The sequence below is a fragment of the Corapipo altera genome, unplaced genomic scaffold (assembly GCF_003945725.1).
Source record: "Corapipo altera isolate COAL_440 unplaced genomic scaffold, ASM394572v1 2b, whole genome shotgun sequence".
NCBI classification, from domain to species: Eukaryota; Metazoa; Chordata; class Aves; order Passeriformes; family Pipridae; genus Corapipo; species Corapipo altera.
In genome coordinates, this window is record NW_020884874.1 from 5,135,372 (window position 1) to 5,154,378 (window position 19,007).

General features: G+C 34.2%; 1 protein-coding gene across 5 annotated transcripts in view; it reads left to right on the forward strand.

Moving 5' to 3' along the window:
* Positions 1-19,007, forward strand: part of GRIK2 (glutamate ionotropic receptor kainate type subunit 2) — a 370,969-nt gene that overhangs the window by 112,191 nt on the left and 239,771 nt on the right. For 4 of the 5 annotated variants that reach the window (XM_027631774.1, XM_027631770.1, XM_027631786.1 and 1 more), the window contains exons 3-4: positions 8,170-8,337; positions 12,224-12,481. In XM_027631774.1, coding sequence (XP_027487575.1) covers positions 8,170-8,337; positions 12,224-12,481 — 426 coding nt within the window. Of the gene's footprint in view, positions 1-8,169; positions 8,338-12,204; positions 12,482-19,007 lie in introns of those variants that run through there. The other variant, XM_027631791.1, reaches the window with a different exon arrangement.

Genomic DNA, 19,007 nt, shown 5'->3' on the forward strand with positions numbered 1-19,007 from the left:
GTTTAATTTGCAATACAGTAAGGAAACACTTTGAAAAGGTGACTAAATGCTCCAAGCGGTCTTAAAGGAAATCTCTATTTCAATAGCTTTAAGGGCGTAATGGAAACAATAAACTGTTCCAGTTAATGCATTGTAACATGGAAGCGTTAGGAAGTAGGAATGTGTTATTATGAAGTAAGGTACACACGATGTAGCAAACTAAAATTTGAAAATATTTTCCTGAAATATAAAAGTAACTGGAAAACTTAGTTCTTCTCACTTTATAATACCACATGAAGGACAAGAAATCTTTATTTTGTATCTCATATATATAGTCCTTAGAAAACAAAATCCCCCTGCTTTTAGTCCTGCTAAACAAATGGATTTATCACAATTCTAAACACAATTTCATTAACCCAAAAACTTCTATTAACAAGTATTACAAAAGCAAAAAGGAATTTTTCATATATACAGTTCATACCCCTCATAGAATGACATTTGGTGCTCTGAATCTGTTACATAGATGTATGTGTGTGCATATATATATGTATTAAGTCCAGATATATCCTTTTGTCTTTTTTTATTTTGCCCTTTAGATAACAAGAGTTGTTTCAGGTTACTGAAGAATTCTATCTATGGAAATCTTAAGAGAAGGAATTAAAACATGAAAATGCAGTTTTTGAACTTTCTTAAATCAGTTAAATTACAAACCCCTGAACATTTAAATGTTAAGCACTAAAACCCCACAATATTCTAAAGCTGGTGATAACCATTTAAGCATTTCACTTCTGAAGAAAATTCTGCACAGAGGTCCAGATACTGAAATTTCACTTACTGTAACAGAGGTCACAGCATTTGGCAAACCTTAGGTCAGGCATTTTTTTTAGAAGGTACCCAGTTACATGTAAAACAATTTTGAAGATACTTATAATTTTTATGTACTTACCTTTTAAAACCTTTTTTCATCACTTTTAGAAGGTGGAGAAACTTCTGTTCAAATGAAATCCACCCTTACTATTTCCTCATATTATTCCTTATTTCTCTATATTTAAGAAAATGCCCCCACAATATTTCTGTTTGAACAGTTAATTTAACATTAACAGACTTGTTATTTAGCCCTTTATTTACTCTACAATCAGAGAATTTACAATTTTCTTTGTCTTAGTGGTTAATTCAAATCCTTTTAGGAAAAGCATGCCTTAAAGTTGCCAGTTTCATGCAACTACAATACATTATCAATCAAAAGATAACTTAGATGCTGAAACAAATAGTTCTAGGTGTTTTATGGTGCAAAATTTGCAGAATTCTGTGATCATACCTGCATACACTGATTCCATGAATGCCTTTAACAGAAATTATATCTCATTTCAAAACATGTTAGATTTTCCAGTAATTGTGCCTCTACTGCAATGTTGAGATGTTTAAAAAAATATTTATTTTTAAGAAAAACTTCTTGTCCAAGGTCATGCACGAAATCAGTGGCAATGAAAGCAAACCCCAGAAATTTCAGATCCTGCTTCCCTCCTCAAAACTCCAAGTACACTCAGAATGAATAAAGGATACTATTGAAGTCTTTTTCCACAGTGGTTTAGCCATATAACACCAGCTTCAAAATCAAATAAAACAGTATTTTCTTTGTCAAGTGATCCTTTTAAACCTTTTCCTATAGTGAGATTCAGAGAGCTTTCAATATAATTTTGAAAAGAATAATCAAAACAACGTATAGTCCAGATTCACACTATTGTATTCTAAATCTATATAATTCTATAAACTACATTACTTTATGGAAAAGGTTGCAAAGAAGAACATTTTTCATGCATTTTTAACATCTTGATTGAAAGTGATTCAGTTTCTTAAATCCTGTTCTAGACAGAAATAAGTGGCTAAGATGTAATTTTGTTCTGTATAGGAAGCACAAGCCTAAGCTGTCAACCTGTAAGGACGTTTTTGAATCTCTGTAGCTTTCAAATCCATAACAGAATCTGAAAGAGGATTATCAGTACAGTGCATAGCACGCTTGATTAGGGCTAAAATGCCTTCAGCCAGCAGTCTTAATCAGTCACTGTAGCACAGCACCTACCATGCCTCCTGATCCCAGTACCATACATGCCATGTCAGTGATATCAGGTTTTTTGGATGAGCCTTTTCACTGCCTTCTGGCTATATCTGTGTTTGGAGAAGTGTAGTCCGTTCACACTTCTAAAAAGCCATCAGTTCTATCTCTGCAAATGTCTGCAGTGTCCATTGTCCTCTCAGTAATATGCTTTTGACTTTTGACTTACTCTCTCCTTCATGTAGTACCTCACTACATCATAATCATTGGTTCTGATTACCAAATGGCCCATTTCAAAATTGGAACATGTCAGATATAAACATATCTTTTAATAATATAATACCTGATATAATTTCTTGAATTCTGTCTTAAGACACTTTTTGGAAAAGTTTCTCATAGCAGATACCAGTTACTCCTTTCTCACAAATTTTCCGGTTTATTAAGCAAAGACTGTCTGAGATTTCATGGTTTCTGAATGGGAAATAATAAATCAAAATAAGAGATTTCTGTTTGTCACATCAGGATTAGATCTGGGCACCATACTTATCTTAGATTTAAAGTATTGTTCTGAGGTAAGGAAGAAGAGATAAAATATTTACATTCTTACAGAACTTAATATAAATTTATTAGTAAAATTTAAATACATTTGTATGTTTTCAAAGTAAAATAATGGGAAGAAATGTTATTGGGCAATGTTATTTTCTCCAGGCTCTCAGTCACATTTGTAATGTTACTTAAGATAGGGATTTATATTATTATATTTAAAAAGTTACTCTATCATTAAAAAAATAGTGTTTATGTCATGTGTGACCGATGGTAGCTTTTAGAATATATTAATAAAGGCCTCCATAACTGTCAGTAAATTTGTGCAGATTGGTGTATGATAATAACAACATGGCTATAATGTTAAAAAAATCATAGCAATTAATAACTAGTATGTGTATGTGTAAGATCTCTGTCAAGTTGGTTTGATATTAGAAAGAAAAGAAAATTTTATATCTAGGACAAGAGGGGAGGCTTAGGTTGAATATTAGGAGGAAACGTTTTACAGAGAGAGTAATCAGACATTAGAATGGGCTGCCCAGGGAGGTGGTGGATTCACTATCCCTGGAGGTTTTTAAGATTAGACTGGATGTGGCACTTAGTGCCATGGTCTAGTAACCAAGGCATTATCAGATATAATACCCATTATATATTATATGTATATCATATAATTATGGGGATGATAATGCAAACACAAAGATGCTGATCTTCAAACTGAACCCTATTGTAGAATGGAAATGAAAAGTTAAATCATTAAGATGTTATCCTATTATTTGTGAAATTAGGTACATAAGAGCAGGAAAATTTTTTTCTTGGGGGGAAAAATTTTTGCCAAGATGTGTATCGAGCTGGCTGCTTTTTTTTTTTTCTCTGGATTTTGTGTTTGAGAAAATGATTTAAAAATTAGGGAAAACCAGGATGACTTGTAAACTAAAAATGTCAACTCTACTAATTTTTTTGAAGGAAAATGCAGACTTTTCATTTAAGCAATATCAGAACAATTTTTTTGGACCTGTAAAATTGTTTCATTAACTAATTCAGATTTTCTTCTTCCTTGGAAAATATTAAGGACATCAACATTATGTCCTTTTTGGTAAAATATTGCTATCTTTTTTTTTTTAGCTCCAATAGTTTGTGTTACTGCATCAGTATTACATAGATGATTGAATTTTTCCTATTGGTTAAAAAATTTGGTCATACAAATGTTTTTTTTCAATACTGACACCTGATAAAGAATACTAGTGGATTTTGGGTTTGGTAAAAGGAGTTGTGTTATACCAAGAGTAATAAGAAATTTGAATTATCATGGATGTCACTGCAAGGATACAATATGTAAAGAATGTTTTTCAATTGCTCTTGCATATCTGGCTTGGATTGGTATGTCTTAAACATTCTTCTTCTCTGTGATTCTTCAGGTGTTGATCACTACTAAAAACCTAGTGAGCTTTAACTAAGTGGTTATTGTGACAGTAAAAACTTGAAGTGCTCAGCTATACAGCAGTCACCTACTGAACACAGCCAGTAAAACTTTTTGAGCTACAGATTGAGCTGTAGACACATGATACCATATTCCCTAGTGTTACTATTATAGACAGAGACAAACTGCCTTATCATTAACACTGTAAAGGAAGTCATATATGAGACCATTAAAGCAAACTAAGATCCATATACACGTTTTTTTACTACTTTTAAGTTTTCTGTCTCTGTTTTGAGGTACTGGTGGAATTTCAGACGTTTCCTCTAGGATGTGCTGCTGATTGCATCTGAGAACTGATGTTTCTGCCAGTCATGGGTCTATAAGCTCTGTTAAAAATAAGACAAATGACAACACCTGCATTTCTCAAGCTGTTAGACAGAGATAGGCATTGGTTTGGCTGCTAGTCCACATATCCAATAGCAAGATTTATGACTCTTCTGTCAGCTTATCTGAAGGCATGCAGTGCATTCCTCAATTTGATTATTAATAAGGCTATCCTGAGCATAAAGTACAGCAACAGTAAAGAACAGCCTTCTTGGGAGAGAACAACATGACACAATATGCTATAACAACTTTGTGGTTTGTCTCCCAGTATTAAGTCAGTGGATTTATACGACATTGTCTTTAAAAATATTCAAAGTTTGGAGTTTTTTTTGCTATTATTTGCATACTCAGCAACAAATATAAGAACATAATGATAAGTCCAAGGCAGTTTAAAGTTACCAAATAAGTTTCTACTTACTTCTTATGCAGCAATAGAAAAAGCACCATTTAAAACTTCCCATTTCTGTCAATGCTTGAACTCATTTATGTGTCTTTGCTGAGCATCCTGGAAATACCTGACACAGATTTCCAAGCAAGCGTATAAGGTCTCTCCATCTAGAGAATGAAGATCTGATTTTTTTACTGCATTCTGATATTCAGAATGCAAATGTGTGTCTGTCTAAGCTTGTGCTCTGCTTAGTGTGAGTTCAATTTAAACTGTTTAGATGTTTCATTAAAAAATGATGGTGCCCCATAGGCAGCATTAGGTTGGCCAAAGCTAACAGCTGTATTCACAACTGAGGAGCCTGGCATTTTCATTTTGCATATTAGTAGGACGTGGTACACTTTTGAGAACCAGTTGATTTGAATCTCTTCATGTGAAGATGAACTCACAACTATCATCATCCAAAATATTTTATTAATATTTAACTACTTCTTCCCTGCTCTTTGAGCAGAGAGATGCAGAAGTAGCATAAAACTAGAAGAAAAGGAACCTAGTGGAAGTTGAACAACCTAAGGTTGGAAAACAGCTAGGAAACTTCAAATACATAGTCTAATTTCTATTCCTCCATGGTTCTTATTTTTAATTCAATGTCTACCTAGTGTAAAATATGAAAATATTCAGGAGCAGGAATCAGAAGATAAGTTTTCCTTCCTCCTAGCAAAATATTCTAATCATAGAACTACAGAAACAGGGTATTCTACCTCTGTGTTCCTTAGGAATGGAAATATACTCTGAAACAGACAGACCATATGCTGCGATATTTTCAGGGGGTACATTTATCACAGGGACAGAGAACTAGTGAGTGAAGGAAGAAACCACTGAATGGTGCATATGGGCAGTCATACATCATTGCCACTTACAGTGAATGGAGGCTTTGTCATCTTTATAAAATTGTTTTACTATGTGATAGATTGTCACTAACATTAGGAATTACCTAGATATGAGAGATCAAAATAAAATTCCATTTTTATTTTTTCTTATGCTGAAGAGTAGTGGCTGCATATTTGACATAGAACTACCTATCTCAAGAGTTTAGGTATGAAAAGTAGAGGAATAAAGAAGGGAGACTATTGAGCTTCAAACACATTGAAATTACAGAAGAAATCTTGCAATTTAAGAACTTCAGGAGAATAAAGATACTGTAATGTTTATTTTTCCTTGTTAATTCATTGTAGTTTAAGATTTTTTTTTCACAACTGTTTGTGTAATACTGTTTTATTAAAACATGTTCGAATAGCTCCTTTTCAGATGTCTTAGGAAAGCCTATGAAATCTATCTTAATTTCCGTTATGTTTATGGAAATATCTTTCTATTGTCTCTGGATATCTATACTTATAATTTATTATTTAATTTTTAGATTTTTGCAGCAATTTTTCATTATTCTCCCCAAATCAAAATAGTATTCTCCTATATGTCACAGCTGGAATTGTGATGTTTAGATTCTGTAAGTCTCAGCAACGCAAAATCTTGTCTGTCAGAATACCTCTCCCTGAAAGAACACTTAATTAACTTCAAAAGTAGTAGGTTGCCTTTCATGTTAATATTCCATCACTGTGGAAATAAACATGTGATCTTTCTCAATTTTGAAGTGTACTGAGCTTATATTTACCTGAGTATTATCCAAGTTTCTTTTGCTTTAGCTTCTGAAGTATTGTTCATATTGTTTACTGATTATATATACATTCCATGCTCAATTCGTTTGGACCATTTCCCTAGATATTTAATTTTTCTTAAGAGTCTACCTTTCCCATCATTTCCTCATTCCCAGTTTTAAATGACTAATGTTTAAATAATTATTAGCCACATCTTTTCTCAGTGGTTAGGACTTGTGCTTTTAAATTAATACTGTATGAGCATCTGTCCGTAGGGGCTCTGACTGGGAATTCAAGGGCTCAATTGCAGGAAAAGATTTAACACCTCCATTCTGTAATGAGAAATGGGTTGTAAGAGGCAGGAGAATTACAAAACCAAAATGACTTTTATATTTAATACTATCAGTAAATACTATCTACACAGTCTTTTTGCTTTAGAAAAGTTTATCTACTTGATTACTCACAAGACTATTCAGAAACTGACTGTAGTTTGTGAAGTTGTTTGACTCAGTTGTGTATTCAGATTCTGGGAGCTTCTTGCTGAGAAGGTAGTGATGTTGAATATTATTTTTTTTAAAGAAAACACAAAGTCAGGTAGGAACATTAATTAGGAAATGAATAAATTCAAGGCAGGAGAGAGTGAATGAATAACATTTCTCATGAAGGCACAATGTCTGGCTCGTAATTAATGATCCTGAGATGATGGCCATTGGCTGTCCATTAGTATTGGCAGATGCTGTTAATATGAGGACTGAAGAGACCATCAGGATGCTAGTCATTTTGCTGAGGCATTCCATGTCACTACAGTAGGGACATATCTTCAAATTACTTTTATTGTCACAGTATCCTTGGCCTTCACAGACCCAAGAATAAATTATATTAACCCAAAGTGTATATAAATTTACATTTCATGGGAAATGATATGTCATTAATGAGAAAAGCTGAAGCACAGCACGGATGTATTTACTTCATTTAAGATTAAGGTTGACTCAGAAAGGTTGGTTCTAGAAATGATCTATTATTTGGGGCATGTCCTACTCTGGTAGCTTGCCTTGTTTGGAGATGCTGTCATCGCATGAGAGAGGTTGTGCAGGATACAACTGCTTTGATTCCTGCATTTGCTGAAGTTAACATCCACATGCTGCTCAAGGCAAAAGAGCAAAATTTGAACCTTTTGCTCAACATATTTATCAATTCAGTCAAACAGTCATGCTAAAATACCTACACCTCTTAAATTCTGGAGACAAGCTGAGGCATCCCAGTTTCATACACCTTTGTGTGATGCATTTCCAGTGAACTGTCCAGTTCATTATAGATGTATCATAAGTCTAGAATAGCAGAAAAGAAAAATCCAGAAATCTTTCTTCTGCCTGCACACGCAAATAGGTGGCAGATCTGGAAGGGGTAAATATGTTCATTTCAAGTTTAACTATGTAAAATAATTTTCTTCATCTCCCTTCTATTTTGCTTCTAAATAGTGTGATTAGTGTACATTGCCACACTTTTTTCATTCACAATAGTAAAATAAATATTGTATGGAAAAAACCCAAAACTTTTCCTTAAGGTTAGTTCTAATTGCTTCTGGCTTAGTTATTGTTTGGCTAGAACCTCACCAAAATCATGAGTTACACTGTATGAGGTCTATTAAGTGAAACAATTCAGGCTGATGAATCCGAAGTATGATTAAAAATGTTACTTTATGCTCTTTTTGCTTACTGGTGGTTTGTTTTGTTCTTTTGTCTTTGTTGCACTCCAGGAGGCATTTTTGAGTGTGTGGAATCTGGTCCAATGGGAGCAGAAGAATTAGCCTTCAGATTTGCTGTGAACACAATCAACAGAAACAGAACTCTTCTGCCAAACACCACATTAACATATGACACTCAAAAGATAAATCTCTATGACAGTTTTGAAGCATCCAAAAAAGGTAACCTTTTGCATATTTCATTTTTTTAATGACGAACGAAGACTCAGTTTACCTACCTGAAAAAATGTCTACGCAATGAAGCCATATGCAATGAGACTGTGATATTATTGTGGCTGACATTCAGGAACTGCTTTATTGAAGTCTGTAATGGTAACTGCTTAAAAATTCCACCGTCACCTTTGCTCCCATTGACCCTATCTAAAAGCTATTTCCTTAAATATTTAAAACCTGAAATAAATTTTGCTGAACAATGTATTAGGATGTTTCTGAGACCAGCTCCTTTGGAGTGAGAAAACAGTATCTCCAGACTTTATTGAGCAAAATGTCAAGTTCCTCCAAATTCTAGTGAACCTGGAATTCAGGTTTAGGCCTTCAATGACTTTAAGTACATCTCCTTTGTACAAATGCCTTTATATAGTTAATCATGTATGGATTTCAAAAGGAAAGAAGTAGTTGTAATTTTGTGCATCTTATGTCAACATAGCATAAAAATAAGACTAAATATTAAGTCTGTACTATATCGCTATCAGGTGAATGTCTAGCCTGAGTTCAACCATTTTCTCTCTAAGTATAAAGGATTTGTTTAAAGAAGGATTAGAAGTTAAAAGTAATTTTGAACATTTTTACTAACTTTTTCAAAGTTTCAAATCTTTGATTCTCAAAAAAATCCAAGTTTTTAGACTGCTTTACATTCAAGTCAATGTCAAGAGACAGAAGTTGTTCTGCCTCATTGCTGTATTCGAGGAAGTGCAAACACCAAAAAGTTCAATATGTATTTGCAAGAGAAAATACAAAGCCTGGTGTAAGACTGAATTTTGCTCTGTATTACATGTTATTTAAAAATATTTTTTTATAAATTGAAGAGCTAATAGCATATGGATGTTATCCCTAAAAAGAGAATAATAAGGGTGAAAGAATTGAAGGTATGCCTGTGCTTCTTAGCCTAAATTTGCTAAGTGATCTGGTCCCAACATGCCTTTCCCAAGTATTGAAGACTGGAAACTTTATACAATAGGAGATTTTTGGTGTTATAGTGAGCTAAGAATAAAAACATTTGATGAAACATTAGAAATGATACATAATTAAACAATGCTGCTGATGAATGCAGAGGAAGTGGAATTTAATACTGATTAAAAATTTCAGTTTAGAACTTATGGGAATTTTTATTCTTTTTTATTATAACATGCAGAGTTAATCTTTCTAACCTTTTTTATCTGTTTATTTGACAAATGAACAATTCTAATGTAGAGTCTTGTTTTTAGGCATGAAAAGAGAAAGTGTCCATATTTGTACAGAAATACACACAGTTCGGTCATTGAAGAGGCTTTGATTTATGAAAAATACTGTAGGTTAAATATTTATGCCTAGCAAGATGTTTTCTTGCAGAATTGAGTATATGGTAGAAAAAAGAGGCAAACCCCACTTTTAATACTGTATTTTTGAGTTGTTATTCCAGTGTTTTGAATGTTTGAATTAAGTGGGTTCTGAGAGAGACTACTCTGTCCTTTCCATCTCAGTCAACACCGAAAAAATGGGCAGATCCTTAATTCTGCCCCCTTCATTCTCCTTTCCTTCTCACTCTCCAAATTCATATGCTTCCTGAATCCAGCACATGCTAACCTGTGAAATACAATGGAACAGCTTCTTCCCATTCCTGAGGGAGGATGTAGAGAGCAGAAAAAATTCTTCTGAGACATTTAATTCTTCAAGTCTTTCCTGAGGCAATGCAACAAACTACTTTTAGCCCTTAGATGGGGTTTGCTAGTCCTAATATTATGTTGCTAATTTTTGTTAGACTATAATAGCTGAAGTTAGAATGGCAACATGCTATTGATTAGATATATTGAATAGATTGCATGTATTCATTTTTCCCACTTGCATCTTAGATGAGAATGTAACTCTTTATTTGTAACTGATCAGACTGTATCAAAATCTGTGTAATCTTCCAGTTCTAATAGCTTTTTACTTCATCAATTCACAATACAGAAAACTACCTTTGTGCTCACAGGCGCTTTAGTTCAGAATCGAAGGGTAAAGGTTAACATAAAATGGTGCATTTTATTATGATGGCTCCAAAGCAGAGTTTCAACAATGAGTTTTGAGCATTTGACTCATTTTTGTGGTTCATTATTATGCCCATTAGTGAGCAGGCAGGTGCTGAATCAAAAATAGCCTATTTAGACCTTTTAGAAACACATTCTTTCGAAGTTGAATATAGATGAACTATTAATGGGTTTTTAAAGGTACTATATGAAAGAGCAACCTGAAGGCAAGATGATATTCCAAGATACTGTTTAACTGAAGAATAATATAAGTGCAACAAAATATCCCTCAATGTGCTAGAAAAATTGGCATGTTCCTGAGAGAGCCAGTGCTATATTAAATCACGTGTGAAAGCATTGCATTATTCAAATCTCAGAAACAGGAAAAAAAAAGCCCATTGAAAAGCCATCTGGTAGCTATTGCTGTTGTTAGTGATCCCATTTACTGACATTTGCATAAAGCTTGTTGATTACTCTTAGGAAGGGCAATATTAGCATAAATGTTTTTTTATCAGGCTAGTCATTTAGGCAACACACCGAATAGCAATGGAGATCCTGTGTGCATGAGAGGTTCATTTAAACCATTGGTGTTCTACAGTAATAAAAAGGTGTGCCAGCATAATTTCTGGAATCCACTTGAAAGACAGCAATATTTTCATCAAGTTGAAAAGAATGTGTATAATAATAAAATTAATTTTGAATTGCTGAGAAAAGTGTTGCAGCAAGATGTGTTTCTATTGCTTATTTCCTCAGCTGCTAAGAACAGTGGTGGTGGAGTAACAGTGTTAATTAATCAAACGTCATACAAATACTTGCATCTAGTTTGTCTTAGGGAGATACTTCTCATTACTTCTCCCTACCAAATAAGTTGTTTTCTTAGAACATAGAATCTGTTGTTTTTCAGAAGTGCATATTCATAAAGTTTATGCCTATGGTAGTGAATGACATAGGAGCAGGGTATGGGCTGAAACACTGGTCTCCAGTGTTGACTCTTTTTTCTTGCCTTGTTTTTGGCACATCCTAACTAATATTTCACAAGGTGATACTGGAACATGCTGTAGGAGATAACACAGACCAGAGGCTGGCAAAGAACAGTACAGGTAGAGCCAGTCTGTATCAGAAAGTGGATAGCTAAGCTGTTTGAATGCAACGATATCATGTCAGTGATTCTCAGGGCCAGTTTTATGTACTAGTACAAGTGTAGCAAAACTGAGCATCTCCAGTTTTTAAGGAGGGACACTGGACTTTTTCCACTAGCAGACAACAATTTAATTTTAGCGATAATTTTGGCCTTTAAATTTTGTTAGTCAACCTGACTCCTTTCAAATACAGAAATTCAAATGTCCATTTAAATGAAACTAATCATGGGCCCTAGAAGCTACTTAACATGTAAAATTTCTGAGTAATTAGGATCTCAGTAGAAATAGTGTTGATTGATCGAGGAAGAGGTTCACACTTAAACAAACTAGATTAGAATACTGTCCTACATGGCCATTTTCCAAATGTAAGATGCAGCTGAACATAAATCTCTTTCCTTGTCAGTGCTTTTTAAAAGACACACAATTGTTGGCCTTTGTGACTTCCACTGATCTAGAAGTGTTTATTAAATATAGTTGAGTGCTTTTTAAGTGTTAAGTGTTGATATTTATCACTTTGTAGTGAAAGCTTGAAAATGTATTCTGAAGTTGAAATCAGCAAGTGAAAGTGTTACACAGGAAGGGAACTCTGTCAGTAATACAGTTGTATTTCATGGAGTGCCTTTGGTTTAATATGAATTGTGCAATACCTTCTGGCACACTGCCTTCTTTCCTATCATCATTGACAGACTTCTGTCTCCTCTTCAGCCTGCGATCAGCTGTCCCTTGGGGTGGCAGCCATCTTTGGACCATCCCATAGCTCCTCAGCTAATGCTGTGCAATCCATCTGCAACGCTTTGGGTGTTCCACATATCCAGACCCGCTGGAAACATCAGGTGTCAGACAACAAGGACTCCTTCTATGTCAGCCTTTATCCAGATTTCTCTTCACTCAGCCGTGCCATCCTTGACCTTGTGCAGTTCTTCAAGTGGAAAACTGTTACTGTTGTTTATGATGACAGCACTGGTAAGGCTAAAGCATTAGACTATGTTCAGATGTATTCCCATGTACAAAGAGAGGGAGGAGGGGTGTCACTACTTGTATTTCATAATTTAAGATATCTTAACTAATTTACAAGAATTTCTATTGGAGCCAGTGTATAACAAATAATGTGGATTTATTAGCATAAGTATTTTCAAAAGTGTGCTTCAGTTACTGAATTCTGCGTGTTTGAGTTCACAACTGTCAATAAATTTGTCACACTCTATTTGTGTTTTCTGCAGTGTCCTAACAGTTGCTAACACCTTTTGAATTTATTTAAAAGTTAAACTTGGAGGAAAAATATGGTAACTTGAAAGATATACTAGTATGCCCAGTGAAATAGAAGACCCACATGCTGGTGCTGCTTCTGTCATTGGTTAAGTTAGAAAACAGATGTCATATTTGTTTAGAGTTTCAGTGTCTGGTTTTTGAAATAGAATTGAAGGAGGAGGCTTGGTTTTAGCTGCTAGCAACTGAAACCACAGGAAGTTTGGAGGCTTGTTTTGCAGATGAACTACAAGAGTTAAAAATCAATGTCTGTCTTTCCAGCAGAAATATACCAGTTTGCTTTCTTTCCCTTACTCATCCTAAAATTTGTTTGCCCTTCTATTTTGCCTTGGCAGTGACATCTTTGAAAAGTGCTGTAAAACTTAAATTTCATTTAAGGTCTAGTGGTGGTCAGAACTAAGACCTTGGTTAAGAGGAAAATCTGACTGTAATGGAAGATACAAGGAAGATACTTAACCAAAGATATATTTAATCTTCTTGGAAATGTTGCTAACTTCTTCCATGCTGGTTGATCCATCATTGCCAGGGAAAGAGCACGGTGATCCTCAAACCCTTCTTGTGGTTCAAGGAACTGGAAAACTGTTTATGTCCTCATTACATAATGCTATTATCTATCCAAATCTAAAATAAAAGAAAATTAGATCAAGAAACAATGTGTTACCTGTTAGGGTACCTGTATGGGAGACTAAATTTGCTAGGTAAACAGCAGTTACTACTGCAGGACAGAACACTCACCTACTGTTCAAACTTAGATAAGACACTCTAATGGATATCAAAAGGTGAGGAGTGAGCAGAGAAGGCAGTGTATAAAAGTCTTTATAACCGATTTTTTTCTTTATACCTTTTAAAAAAATGCAAGGCAGTGAAGCTTAGAGACTGCCTCCCTAGTATGTTGGCCTCAGGTAATCAAAGAGATTTCAAGTTTAGCTTTACAATATGTAATATGTAGCCTGTTTCTTATTTTTAAAATTTTTCCATCATTGTTCTGAAATAGGAAAGAAGTGAAAAAAAGCCTCACATTTTAATCATATGATGATTGAAAAAAAGCAATTTTTTTTAGTGACAGTTATTGACTTAGGTTTACATAAATTGGAAAAATTTCCCCTTGATTAAAATAGTTTGGAGGCTATTTTTTCCAAAACAAGTTATCTTTTAAAACAGTCATTTCAGTTAGAAAATTCGTGTTTTAATACCTTAAAACTGCTTTGCTCAATATTTTCAAGTAATTCTCTCCCCTTTCTTCCATTTGACCAGTGATTCCCTAATGCAAGATGGATAATTCCCTCTCCTTTGTTTCTCTTTTAATCACCCACAGTTTATACTCCTTTGTTGAAAGGTTTAGGATGATAATGCATGCCTTATTTTATGATGACTTTAGTGTTATGGATTTCATTTATCTGAATGGACAATTCCCTAAAGGACATCCTTGTCAAGACAATAATATGTTGGTATAGCAGTTACAGCGATAATTGCTAAGACTAATTTTTTTTGGAGGGAGGGATGGTGGTGTCATATTTACTTTATGTATTTCCATTATTACTTTATAAACATGGATACAAGGGGAAATGATGCCTTTATTATAGAGAGGAAGAAAAGGTAGAGAGCAAGCATAAAATAGATTGGGATTTTTCTTGAATAAATTGTGGGAGTCACCCATATACTAAAAGGTAGATTCTAGATCCACTCTGAGGGAAAGCATGATTTCATTAGTTTATTTATTTATTTATTTGTACTTTTTAGGATGTCTTTTTACCTTTAATTTTTAGGGCTCAGTTTTATGCATTCTCTAAAGAATTGTTAAAATTTTTATAATAATAAAGGACACATATTTCATCCACTTCAAAGCATTCTAAAAAAAAATTTTTGTCAATGTTCTTCATTCCTTCAGTATGGGATATATCGTCTTGGGTAAACACAAATGGAAAAAGCTGTGTGGTTATTTGACAGTTTGTAGTCAGCAAAAGCCCATGTTAACTCCAGTGTCATTTGTGGAGATACACTGGAGACTGATACTTCAAGTGCACACTTCAGCTGCCTCTTGACAGCACCATTGTGTCCAACAATACGCAATTTCCCATGCCTCTATCTAGTATGAAGACTGTGACTGATAGACAGCAAAGCATTTTCCTGCTATTACGTGACTGTAGATGCAGTCTTCTTTTGTGTTTTTTTGTATCTTTAAACCCTTAGCATAGCTGCCTTCAGAACATTAATATGAGGTGTCCCTGTCTGTGATGGGGGTTTTGGAACTAGATGAACTTTAAGATCCCTTCAAACCCAAACTTTTTTATGATATTATGAGATGTGTAAAATACACTGCCACTACTTGTATTTGGTGTGGATCCAATTTGAGCTGAAATTGCGTGGTATGAAGGTGGTATAGTCAATCCTTGCTTAGAGCCTGGTTGGAAATAAAAGAGAAAATTTGGAATCCCAGGCTCCCTTTGCAATAATCTAAGACATTACCACTAAGAACAGCCATTAGTGTATTGTCTTGCTCCTTGAAGCATTCTCAGTAGAGGAATAGCTGTGCATCTCACAATTAATTTGAGAAAAGATATAAGTACTTCGCTACTGTAGGTAGCAACTAGACCCTGCCCCAAGCTTTATGATGCAGAAACAGTTAAATCAGAGAAGATTAATCTATGGACTCCAGTTATTGCTCCTCACACCAGTCTGAACCTCAGAATGCTGGGTTTTTCTGTGCTGATCAGACCTGCCTCGTGTTCAGGAGTCTGTAATGAAGAATGCAGGATAACGGCACAGGAGAAAATGGAGGTCATGTCATGCTGAAACAGGTACAGAGATGCTTCTAGAGTGATATGATCAATAACAGTGGAGTGAGTAAAGATCAGGTTGAGTACAGTGTAATGAGGAGGAGTTAAGACTGTACAAATATGATTAAGTAGATGAATAAATTAGAAAGGTTAATTCTATTTTGTCTCAGTAAGAAGACACGCAGTCTTTTACAGTGGAGATATGATACTAGAAATAAAAATGAACATATAGTGGCCAAAGGTGTTAATAATTCAATAAAGCCTTCTGACCTGGTAGTATTTTATGGAGTAGGTATTGTGGCACTAAGTATATGAGTCTTTTCTTTTAGGGAAGAAAAAATGTGTGAGATCCTTTTTGTGACTCTGTGTTTTAATAAACCTGCACTCACTATTTTCTTTTTTGCATTAAAAATGGCTACTTTCCGCTTCCTTCTATGATTTAGTTTACCTTTTTTTAAACCTCTCAAAACTTTTTTTTTAGTGTAGTCCAGTTGTTGTACAGACCAAAGAATTGTAATGAGGCTCTAAAACACTTTTCTTGCTAGTCTGAAGATAAATATTGTTTCTCATGATAATTCTAAATGACAAAGTATATTCCTTTTAACTAGGATTTCATGTTTAAAACAAACAAACAAACAAACAAACAAAAAGCCAGTAACTCAAAAAATCTCCAACCAACCAAAAAAAAAAAAAAAATCCAACCTGAAAAATTCCTAGCAGGATACAGTGAGAGGTTGGTTACTTTTTTTCCCTTTAAAGTAATTTGGAGTCTCTTTGTTAATTAAATACTGTCTCTTTGTTAATTAAATACCACTAAACTATCCCTGGATACTAATTAAATCCTTTCAGATTTAAAGATTTGCTACAGTCAATTGTCTTTAAGAAAAAAAAGTGGAAAAAATGACAATATGTTCATCTGCTACATGTCCTGATGGATTAAATTGATCTCAAAACAGTAACTTAATTTCAAATATATATTCTAATTTCTGTGCTAAAGAAAACAGACCAGACAAACTGTAAATAAGTTTGTGAATCTCAGAGAATTAAAAAAAAAAGCAAAAAGAATACATGAATATTTAGATGATGGGGCTTTTAAGTTATACTGGTACTTGTATAGATATCAATATATTGATACTTTTATATATCAACAGAACAAGTTGATATAAACAGGGTTCTGGATATTTTTTCTTAATTAACTTTTGTTTTGGTCTTGGGTGAATGAATATAAATGCCAAAAATCTGTTACATCTATGAACAGAAGCCAAAGTAAAAGCTGAAAAAAATTATTTCAGAAATAAAAATGTTTTGTGTTGGGCTTTAATATTGAACCCTGTGCTTTAATTCAAATGAAGGAAATTGAAAGATGCCATTTTGTTGATATTTTTACTCTAGTATACAGGTAATGATTTGAAAATAAAGCTGCAATTTCTTTCATGGGACAGTATTAATTTCCATTATCTAATTCCCACTGTATTTAGCACGGTGGTGTCACCTTGAGTATTGTGTTCATTTCTGACCCCCACAATTTAAAAATAATGTTAAGGTACTTGAATATGTCCAGAGGAGAGCAACAAAGCTGATGAAAGTGCTGGAAGGTATGATGACCTGTAAGGTACCACTAAAGACTTTGGGCTCATCTATTTTGGAGAAAAGGAGTTTAAGCAGTGACATCATTGCTCTTTACAGCTTCCTGAGGAGGTGAAGTAGAGAGGGAGGTGCTGGTCTCTCCTTCCTGATGTCCAATGACAGAACATGTAGGAGTCACTCAAAGTTGCATCAGGGGAAGTTCAGACTTGACATTAGAAAACATTTCTTTACTGAGAGGTTGGTCAAACACTGTAATAGGCTTCCTAGAAAGGTAGTCGATGCCCCCAAACCTGTCAATGTTTAAGAGGCATTTGGACAATGACCTTAACTTGCTTTAACTTGTTAATCTCTGAATTGGTCAGGCAGTAGGGCAAGATGATCCCTTCCAACTGAACTATTCTATTCTATTTTTCATGTATCATATTTACAGATATCTTACATCTTGTGGCTTGTTTTGTTTGGGATTTTTGCCCCTTCTTTTATTCTGTATGGTAACTTGAAAGGACTAGCCTTTAAAAGAATAGTCACTTTTGCAGCTAATATAACTTTAAACCAAGGGAAACTGAATGTCTTGTGGGTGACAGGGATGTGGAGGGACGGCAGGTGGGCAATATTGCTAAAGGCTTAAGGAAAAAAAGCTTTTAAGTGACTCAAAGTAAATTTTGGCTAGTGAGAAAATTTCTCGTTAAGGAAGATATACATAGTGCACTATAAAGATGAGAAATAGTGTTTAAGAAACTTGAGAGGACAGGGAATTAAAAAGAGAAAGAGAAAATTAGATGGTCTGAAAAGGTCCACTTGCCTCTACTTCTATGTAAATGAATTAAGCAATATCTCAATTTTTGTGAAAAGTCATTCTCTTTCATAAACACGTTTATATAACTAAGGCCTATTACTAACAGAATGAGAGAGAAGGAATGAAGTGAGTTGAGAATCTTGCATTTTAATCTTTGACAACTGATACAGTAACAGTGCATTTCATCCCAATTTAGAAGACAAGACTTTGGTCTTGGTGATATATAACAGAATCTTGTAAACTGACATGGCTCATATGCAGTAGAATATATTTCAGGTTTGAAATTTTGATATCTCGAAGGACAAAGTTTGTTCAAGAATAGATGATGGGCAGAAATAAGGTGAGATTTCTTAAAGATAATCTGGGATGCGCAGTCCAAAGTACAGTAGGAAACATCTGTTGGGAGGAGCAGTGTAATTATAAAAAGCACAAAGGAGTACTATGCATTGCTGTGGGCCAAGATTCAAAACAATCACTCAACCATTAAAATTAAGTGGACAAAGCTTTTGCTTCCTGTCCTTCTAGAATCATCTAACAAAATTGAGGCAAGGTTTTAATATCAACGAGTATCTCAAATGAGGTGTTTATTGGGTAAAGGAGTATAGAAGGACACTATTCTTACAATGGTCTTAGAAGGAGGTTATAATGTATGGTTTTTTAATACTGAAATACTGAAATTTCTGAATGTTCATGTATAAGAGATTCTTCTGTTATTTTTGATACTGAATCAATACTTGGGAATGAAAAATAATGATTTATTATTAGGAAAATGCAGACCAGCAAATTATACTGCGTAGAATTCAAGAAACTGATTCTTAGGACTGTCTTGTGCAGGGTCAGGAGTTGGACTTTGATGATCCATGTGGGTGCCTTCCAACTCAGAATTCTCTATGATGATTAAGTAAATATTGTTAAAACTGTAATTGCTGCCAACAGAATTAGTTGGAGTCTAAAACAAGGTGTAAATAATACCAAATTTGGTTAAAAGAAAACAACAGTTATAAAGGGATCCAAATTTTCAAATCACCTGAGCCAATAAAGTAACCTTCTTTCTGTTAAAAAT